Source organism: Egretta garzetta, unplaced genomic scaffold (genome assembly GCF_000687185.1).
Source record: "Egretta garzetta isolate BGI_Z169 unplaced genomic scaffold, ASM68718v1 scaffold211, whole genome shotgun sequence".
Lineage (NCBI taxonomy): Eukaryota > Metazoa > Chordata > Aves > Pelecaniformes > Ardeidae > Egretta > Egretta garzetta.
In genome coordinates, this window is record NW_009258673.1 from 546,020 (window position 1) to 556,315 (window position 10,296).

At 37.8% G+C, this 10,296-nt stretch overlaps 1 protein-coding gene across 3 annotated transcripts in view; it reads left to right on the plus strand.

The window, feature by feature from the left end:
• DENND1A (DENN domain containing 1A) overlaps positions 1 to 10,296 on the plus strand; it is a 211,402-nt gene that overhangs the window by 93,745 nt on the left and 107,361 nt on the right. For all 3 annotated transcript variants that reach the window (XM_035888591.1, XM_009648821.2, XM_035888592.1), the window contains one exon: positions 5,136 to 5,246. In XM_035888591.1, the coding sequence (XP_035744484.1) occupies positions 5,136 to 5,246 (111 nt within the window). The remainder of the gene's footprint in view (positions 1 to 5,135; positions 5,247 to 10,296) is intronic.

Below are 10,296 nucleotides of genomic sequence, written 5' to 3' on the forward strand. Positions count from 1 at the left end.
TGGTTTCTTTAGGGCCACTTTTGCAGAGACTTTATAAGCCTCACAAAGTTGTCTTGTATGCGTTTCAGTGTGCCTCAGATTTCTAGCCAGATGATAGGGCTGTGGGAAGACAATGCTGGATTTGCTTCTCTTAAATACTCTTTAATATGCTCCTGCTATATCTCTTAGCCAAATTTCTATGCCTGACATCTCCATTTTCTTTCTTGAACATTTTGTGTCTGCCTTAGCACCATACACCTCAGGTTATGGCATGAAAAAATAGGGAACCATCGAGACATTTAATCTTATTTGTGGATGATTTGTATAGCAGATAACATTTGGGGCTGGTTGTTTCTGTTTAAAAACATAGTCGCTAGCTTTTCTGTGTTGTAGACTTTTCATACTGACGTGTATCCTGACAGTAAATTTAACAGATGTGCTTTTTCCTCTAAGGTGCTTTAGTTTCGTAGGAATATGATACATTAGGAGTTATTCAAGAGTCAGTTCCTGAATGTAAACTAGCTGTCAATCTGGAATGTGTTCTGTCCTAATCCCGACATGAAGTTGTTTGTTTATAAGGGTTATATTTTATGTTAATCTCTCTTATGCTCATAATTGCAAACTTTAACAATTTTTGTTTGATAATCCCCAAATCACCTGGAGAGCAAAGAAGGAAGTTTGTTTCCAGTTTACAGGCTGGCAAATTGGAGGGCGGAGAGAAATGAGCTAGTAATGGTAAGAAACCAGTGGCAAGGATTAAAAATAGATCATCTGCCTTGGGCCTGCTTTAACTGATATGGAACAGCTTAATAACACACTACATAGTAAAGGCTTCGGGAAGTCTAGCTGTATTTATGCTCTGTTGGTTATGTCTGCTGGTGATGTTCGCTTTATATTCAAAGGTATGAGTCAGCTTCCCAAAACATTTGAGCAGGAGACATGATGAATGCTCAGGAATCAAAGGCTGTTATAAAAGCAGAGGCCTTGGGCCAGAAGGAGTTGGAAACCCTTTGAAAGCTGAACGCTCAGCCTTCATGGGAGGGAGTGCCATGTGATGCTAAAAAGCATCCTCTTTGAATCATTGAGTGGTGCTGATGTGCCTCAGAGGGAATGTGACTCTTTCGATGTAGGTATCCTGCCAGTGATGGCACTGTGAAGGATGGGCTCTCTGCAGTGTCTGGGGTGAACCAGGGCACCTCTGGGAATAGAAGTGCAAGAACATTGCAGTCAGTTAACAAATATGTATGCCCATGTATGTATATATCCAGAGTTAAAAAGCTAGGGCTCATTGTAAGAAAGAAAAATACCAAAAATCAAATGCCTTGGTCTAACTGCTGTTGCAGTTGTTGGCCTTCTATTTCTCAGGCATTTTTGCTGTTTATTTTTTTCTAATGAGTTTTGTGTAATTTCTTAAGAGGATTTTTATCTGTCTGTTAATGCAACTTCCATGTAGAATTGGACCATATTAGGGAATAATACAAGGACATTAAATGAGCATGACTCTTAATGGATTTTAATCAATTGGCCTGATTTATTCAAAATTCTACATATCTTATCAGTAATTACATTTTAAAACCCATACTAGCAAAAGTTTTAGTAGTGCCAAACTTTGAAGTTGTATATAAAGATTAATGGAGAGCTGCACAGAACTCTCTTTGGAATGTTAACAAACTTCTTGGCATTATCTGACTTTGTGTCAGATCAATATGTTTAATGAGTCACGAAAACATTTAGAATGGACACTTCTGTGTAACAGCTAAGCGTTTGCTTTTTCAAAAGATTTAAACTGTGTGAAACACTTGTAAATGCATTGTGACTTCAGAAATAGATTGGGTTTGTTGCAGGGAATACAGTGCAAGACTAAATTTCCTAGTAGTATCTGTAGTGTTTCAGACATAGCAGGTACGTTAGTCTGAAACGATGGCGTTTGCTTGGTGGTGATGTTCTGGTGTGGTTTGTATCATTCAGTCCTGTGTTTCAAAATGCCTGATTTTTCACTCATTATACCGTACGTCATTTGCTACCTGTTTTTCTTAAAATCCCTCCCCACCCATTTTTATTTCTATATTTAGACCATTTGACAAAGTTTGTTGCTGTCATTATTTTGCTCTCCCAAACAACAGCATGGCGTTGTAAAAGAGCGTTACCTGCATACCAGATTACCTAACCCAAGTTAGATTTTGCATGTGTGGTATCTGAAAGAAACCAAACTTCTAAATAAGATGAGGGATTTCCAATAGGAGGATGGAGAAGGAAACCTGACTTAATTCTATTGACCTAACAATAAATTTACTGAAGTCTTGTAGATGAAGCTGTTCAAGAGCAGACTAAAATAACTGAACTATAATTTATGTTCCTGTGTTTGAGCTTCACCCTTTGCAGAGGAGAGAGCTCATTGCTTTATTCCTTCAGTGAGAAACACTTCATTAGATGATGGAGGAAAAGAAGTACATGATTTTTTTTTTTTTATCTGAAAAGTCAGTGCACATGCATTTACTGATATTGGATAGCAGAGATCAAATACATGACTGATCTAGGAATGAACTCTCAAAGGAGCATCAGGGAATTTTGTAGCACTCTTATGAAGTTTTGAGAGGCGTGGGGATACCTGTTCCTATATTTTATTTTGAAAATCCCACTTTTTACTCTCCCAAGAAAGGTTTGAGTCCTAGGAAACAAAACACACAGCAATTATACTGCAAATTGGAACGCTTTCATTTGTATTTATTTAACTCATTCATGGTTTTGTCACTTACGAGACATGTCTTTCAAAATACATGTGTAAGTCCCAATTTCATCTTCAAAGATGACAGCTTTCTTATAAATAAAACTTAGAGCTAACACGTGAATTTCCTTAGTATCAATACATTACCATACAGCCCACATGCTTCGCAGGTGTCATTGGCAAATTTCTGAGAGCAGAGAAGACTAAAACCTTAGAAATCTTTCCATCTGAGGGTACATTTGCGTGTCAAGGCCAGTATTTTACTACAATAAACTTGATGGAAAGAATAATTGCAAATCAAGTCCCTGCGTCTATTTTCCTCTCGCTAGTGGGTACTGTTGCCTTATAAACACATCCATGCTCATGCATATCTATGTCTTCAGGTAGAACATAGGGACTATGGGCGCCTTTTGCCATGCCCCTAATTTGGGTGGCATCAAAGGCAGTTCAGCATTACTTACAAATTCTTTTAATTTTAATTCACGCTATTTGCAGTAATTGTGTCGTCATGCGCTGTGTTTTGGCGTCGTGGAAGGATGGGTGAGAGGGGGAAGAAGAGCCGTAGAGAAGACAGCTTATGTTTAGACAAAAATATCATGCTAATCAGCACAGATGGGATGAGAAATATAGAAAAAGTACATGATAGTTTAATAGTTTTTTGGCAAAATGTGTTGGCTTTTTTTTTTTCTTCTTTGAATATACCTGTCTGTGGCTGTAGCTTTTCTGTAACAAAGGCCTGAATGACTGTTTAAAATCATATATTTGAAGCTAACCATAATGAGCTTAGTTTTTATCTATCTAGATACTGGTACAAAAGTCTTCCAAATACAATGCTTAATTTTTCTTTAGTTCTTTGTGTTTGGATGGCAAGCTGTGGAACATATTTTTGCACAGTATGAAGCATCTTGGCAGACTTCTCAGGCCAAGTATTGGTGGTTTTAGAGTTATCTTTGGATCTGTCAAAAGTGCTAATAGGCTTTGTTGAGCTTCTTTAAGTTTCTAAATCGTATTTGCTTTCTGCTTTTCTGCACTTTTTTATTTAACGATGATTAAGATTGCACTTGAATTCATGACTAATCTAATTTTGCTCTCACATGTGCTTTTTTGTATAAGACTGTCTTTATCATATAGCAACCCTTTCATATCTGTAAGAAGCTATTTGGAAACAAATTCCCTAATTCTGCATTTTTGGGTGTACTAACTTCCCCCCCCCTCCCTTTTTTTTTATTTTTGTGTTTTAAGAGGTGAAAATATCCTCTACAAACAAAAATCCTTTTTTTTTTGCCTTGCACTGTAAAAGCCCCTCATAACATAGTACATTTTGATCGAGTTACCTACATGGTGGCCTTCTGGTTTTGACAGTAAAGATCTTAGGATCACATTCTGCTGTTTATTAGAAGACATCTTAATTATTTAGTAAATGATGCATGATTCATGCCACTGCAGCATGTGCACAGGGCAATTACATTGGTAATGATGAACGGATGATGTTGCTGGCTGATGGGATGATGTGGGGGATGAAGTGGCCATAGCCTCTTGTGCAGCTTGCTCTCTTTTCTTTTTTGAATTTCAGTTATTTACAATAATTTTTACATAGGTACTTTTTAATATTCTGAGCAGCAAAAGCAAGGAAGAAACCTGTGTTGCCTAGGAAGTGTGTATGTAAAGTTTCAGCAGTGTTATTTTCCTGAGTCTTGGTCTTTCTATCTGTACTTTAAAGGCAGATTGCAAATGTGCTTCGCTTACAATATTCTACTGCCGTTAATTTTCTTTATGCTATATAAACATACTGATCACTCGAGTAAAACTGTGTGTTTGAATCCTGCCTCTTCATCAGAGATGGGCATCCACTGAAATTTTCAGAGAGAATTCTCTGTCTCCTTCCTCAGTTTCCCCAGCCCCCCAAGGAAGCGCTTTGTCTTCCACCAAGGGGAAACATGAGCGCATGAAGTGAGGAGTTCAGACAACTCGCGTGACTCTTTTTAGCTTGTGTGTTAAATGCCCGTGGGTGTTTCTAATTATCCGAACTGTTCTAGCATAGACTGAGCTTACACTTGAATTTGTCTTATTGAAAGTGTCCGCTAAAAACCTGTTTTTATTGTTGGGTTGTGTGATTATTTTTTTTTTTTATCAGGTGGCTTTGAAGTTTCCATAGAAGTGACAGAACATATTTTTTCTCAGAGAAGTATCTTGTATTTAAGAAGCTGTGTGTGAAACATCATCAATTTTATTATTCCAAGACCTAGATCCCCAAAAGTTAGGGGAAAGATACTGCAATTAAAAGTACTCTGACGTAAGATGACATACTGCTTTCTTTCATTAAGCCACGCACTGGACAATGTGATAGGAGGATGAAATCCGGTTATGGTTTTTGTTAAGGATGCTTGTTTTTGTAATATCATGAATCAAAAATTCTTTTCTCTCTTCCCAGAGAAATCTGACAGAGTATTTTGTAGCAGTTGATGTCAACAACATGCTGCATCTCTATGCCAGTATGCTGTACGAACGCCGCATCCTCATTTGTTGTAGTAAGCTGAGCACTGTAAGTAAAATGCAGAACAATTTCTTCTATTTACTTTTTTTAAAATGATAATCGTATATAGGAAATGCTCTGATGATCTCCAGGTCCCCCTTCCAATCTCCGCTATGCAACCTCAACCCAATTCTGTGAGTCTGTGTGATGATTTTACTGAACTTCATTGGCCTCTAATGTTTAAATGAAAGAGGGTGGGTTTGGGTACAGGAATTCCTGGGGTTGTTTGGTACATAAATGTATGAACAGTTATGCCGTAGTGAAGTCCCTTTTCCGTGATTTACTTAACAGAAAAAAAAAATAGATAAGTGATCCTGTCAAATGGATGTTCCAGTGGCCTTCCCTGGATGGACCGGAGGAGTGGGCTAAAATACATTGACAATCCACATTTTTGCAGTTCTGTTTGATAAGGCGTAGTCTTAATGCTACTTAGGCTCCATCAAGAGTCTGAGAGATGAAAGCCACTGAATACTCTAGAGTACTTGCTTCTAAAAATGGCTGGACATCAAAACAAGCACACAGCTTGATTTAGTTCAAAGTTTTGTGTTACGCATTTCAAGGTTTATCAGTCAATAAGATTGTGATTTTCTTTTATAAAGAAGAAAATGTTAAGTTTTCATTCTGCTTGCTCCGTAAATGGGTATTGATTGCTTTCCCTTATGAATGACGAGGGTAAGATGGTTTAACTAATTTTGCTTTCTAGTGCTATGGACTAAGTACTTGAGCAATCCTTTCTAAAACCCAAGGTTCCATTTCCATTTTGTATGGTATTAACTAGTCTCTTCCTGTATGACCATGACCTACTTTGTTTGAGATTAAAACTGCTTCATGGAATTGTAAATACTATGGAAGAGTGAAATTACATACATAAAATCATGTAAGAATCACCTGTCGACAGAGGGCAGAAAAATGGCAGAGAGTAAGACTTCACACTTAATGTCAGCATAACTGTTACAATATTGTTTTGAAAGGTAAGTGAAACTAGGAGGGTTAGAATAATCTCTGGGACCCGTTAATAATTACTAAAGTAAGTTTACAATCAATCCCACATTTAACCAAAAGAATGGAAGTATTATAAAGTTTAATATCATAGAAAACATAAAATCTTAACTTTTATATCTGCCCTGTGTTAAGTGCTCTCCTTGCTAAAATAAGCAAAAATACATCCAGGCCTGGTAATTGAATAAAATGCAAAAGAGAGGTGTTTATTTGAGAAACCTAAAGAATGAAAAGAACAGTAAATTATCAGAGAGGAGGAAAGAAGAGAACGGCTATCCAAAGCATTTCAAAATTTGTGTGGTTGGTTGGTTTAATCTCTCCCTTCGTGACAGAGCCTGGGAAGAAGAATTACTTGCCTGTCACTTTGCCTTCCTTAATGAGCCATTTCACAAGTAGGGTTGTGTTTTCTTTCCTATCTTTCTGCTTTTTCTCTTCCTTTTGCCTCTGTCCAAGATAAAAGCATGTCTGGTTCTTCGGTAGGGAGGGGTATTCATACTGTGTGTTCTTATCTTACAACTTTATATATAAACTGCTCCAAGATTGGAGTGACAGTGTAAGACAGGTTTGAAGTGTTGGGCCAGAGCCAGTGATTCCTTGCCTGCACGCTCTGCTCTGCATGTTCCAGCAGTAGGAACAAGCTGCATTATTTTATTTCAAACTGTGCTCAGCGGAAGCCAAGACCTTGTAACTGGAAACGTACCAAACTGAGAATTCTCAAAGTAAAGTGAGGGTGGTGTGGTGGTGAGGGGGATTGGTTTCTTTGTTTTTATTTTTTAGTTTTTTGACAAAAAAGTGGAAGGGACCTATTTGCAGTTATTTTCTTTTAACTTTGAGACATGGCACACTTCATACTTAAGGCTTAAATTTAATATCAGGTAAGAGAGAGAAAATTGAACAGTCCTGGATAGAAAGCCTTTTATGGTGGGATGAATTCTGTGTTATAATACATCATATCAAATTAGAATTTTGATTTGAAATATCCTTAATATAGTTAAGTTGAGTAAGATTTAGAGGTAACCGAATGAGGCTGTGTTTATTAGCTATTTTATAAACTGTGTGTACTGAACCCATGGAAGATTTATTGCTGTTTTCTTGGATTTTTTTTCTTCTTTTCCTGCAAAAGGAACCATGATTTCTCAAAATGTTAAAGCTATTATTCATGTTAAATTTCTTTACGTATTCTGTGATCTGACTGCTCAGGAGAAGCCAAATACGAACCAAAATGCTTAAAAAAACTCTTTGGCAAAAGCCCACCTGCTGGTGGGAGCATGCTGCTGCAAAAATGAAAGAAGAGCTTTCCTTGCATCCAGTATTCTCTCTTCCATCATGACTTGCCCATGCAGCCCTGCCTCAACAAGGTGTGTTAACGACTCAGGATGAAGGCAGCAGCAGGTTGTCTCTCATTTTAGAAAGTTGGCTTCCATGAAGCCTGATGACTCTTAAAAGACTTTGTGAATTGCTCTGATGTTTCTGTTTGGCCCCATCATACTGAGGTGACTTTCTGTGTGTAATTTCTCAGTTATTACTGTGTTAGTACAAAGCAAAAAAAACCCCAAACATTCTGACACGGACACTCTTTTGTTCCTGGAAGCTGAGAGCTTGCCGTGTCGTTTCTTCCATGTCATGGAAAGCTCCAATATACAACTTCTTGTTCCTTGGTTGGTTTCTGACATGCCTCAGGGCTCTGAGGATAAGGAAATAGTTGTCCTTAGGAAAGGATTAATACCATTCACCAACTGTCCTTGTGATGCAGCATAGCTAGGAGCTTGCACAGTTCTTGTTCTACAGCAGTCTTACAACTGCTCTTTCAAATGTACAAGCTCTTCCTTCCCAAGAGCTCTGCTACTGTCCTTATAACCTGCCAGTATAGGTCTCGACCTTCACACACAGCCTTTGCTATAGCTCTGCTTTTACTGTTTAATTCTTATGTAGCTCAGTGTTAAGCTTTCCACTTTATTTTTAGCCCTGAGTAATGCAGAAAAATGATCTTGCAACCACTCAAAAGGTGGTCGTTTTTCCCAGTGTACACTGCACGTCTGCAGCCATGTACTGCATCTGTAAAACTGTGCAGTGCAAATGCATCGGGAGAGAGAGTAACGTGCCCTGGGAAGTGGCCCATCGTAATTCAGCATCAGTTTGTGATTTTTATATATACGACAAAATCCCACTGATTTAATTTGTGCAAATAAGGCTTTTAGAGTATTAAATACAAAACTGTGACAAGTGATTAGTGAATCAGTGTCTTTCTTCCATAGCTATGTTTTTACATTCTCTAGCAACAGCTGCAGGAAGCTGAGGTAGTGGAACTAATCTTATTTCAAAATGCTGGATTCCTATAGTTTTGACAGTTGGGCATTTCTCAGGCTGCCTTATTAAGTGCTTGTTTTCTGTATGGCAATCACTAATCAGGTGAGGTCTCCAGCAAATACGCTTTTTTTTTTTTTTTTTTCTGAGCCCTTATCTTGGCAGAGTTGAAGGACGGTACTGGTGCTTACTCATGGTAGTATGCTATTTGAATTCATGCCAGATCGCAAGGTGGGAGTACATCTCAAAAATAAGTGACAGGTTCTGCTCAGATGTCTGCAGTGTTGAGCATTATGTCTGTTTAATCTTTTCTTGCTGAGTTTTAAAACCAATGGGAGGGGGGCTTGGAAGGGGCCTCCTTGGGTTACTGAGTTCACTCCTCTACAGCGGCAACCACGTTATGTAATAACGCCAAGAAATAATCCATTTGATCCTCATAGAAGCAGTTTTTAAGAATTAAATTCTTAAGTAGTATTTTTTCCAGACATCTTTTTGATTTGGAGAACAGAAACAGAAAACATAAAGTATTTAGGAATATAGAGGGGAAAATAACATTGGGAAAGCATGTTTTTTATCTTTATCTGCTGCATATTTTGGAACTAGGTTATGCCTTTTGTCTGATCTGTGAGAGAAGAGCATCTTCTCCAGGAGGAATATAAAGATAAGTTGAAATATAGTGGGATAGGGATAAATCTTTAGTGTTTCATGAGTCGTAAATATAGAATAAATTCAAGATTTTGTATCTTCTAACTTTTGCTTTAATTAGTACCCTAACATACCAATATTTCCACCCCATATGGGCCATAAAATAATGCTCACCTGATAATAAAGAGCATTCTTGTTGAGAAAGACTGAACAGGTCCTTGTTCAAATACTTGCTGTGCCCTGTCTGCTTCCAAAGATGCTATTTCCTTCGGACGGTGGTTCAAATCTAGGTTATGTTTGCATAAGTGAGAATATGCAAGAATTTATTCTCAGCACAGGGATGCTTTTCAGCTTTGTGGACCCTCTTGTTACGACACTGTCAAATCAAGCAGTCCTAGGGTGAGGAGTGACCGTGTAGCTTTCATGGGAAGAGTAAATAGGGCCTTTCCAAAAGTAAGCCATGCCTCAAATCTTAAAAATCTTTAAAAATTTAGGTAAGACTGTACAATGTTGAATCCTTCAAAGCTATTAGATAATTTTTTGTGGCATAGGAGAGTTTGATCCCCTTGAAGGTAAACAACTGGCGAAAAGGCTGAGGGGAAAAAGGGTGAGAAAAATTATCCTGGAAGTTGCTAAGCAGTCCAGCAGTGCTGTGTTCTGGAACATCTTCAATAGCTTCATGAAAAACAGTTTTTAAAAAGGGGAGAAAATGTTGTGGCAGTCATTTTGTTACATAGCATGGATAAGTATAGAATAATGCTATGGGGAGAAAACAGTTCTAACCATGTAAGCAATCAGGGTCTGAATGACTGAAGTAACTATTACCACTCAGAAAGAGATACTGGAGGTTGTTTTAAAGAGAGAGAGAGAGATGGATCTATGAAAATGCCAGCTTATTACTCAGTTGAGGGCTTAGAAGCCAAGAAATTATTATGAAGGGAGTAGAGAACAAAAAAGAGGGCATAAAGCCACTGGATGTGTCCATGGCTTGCCCACATTGTGAATATTGCTCAAGTTCTTGTCTACTCCAAAGAAAAAGTGATAAAGTAAAACAGTGAAAAGTACAGAAAACGGCAACAAGAACAAGCAAATACACAAAATAATCTCTCAA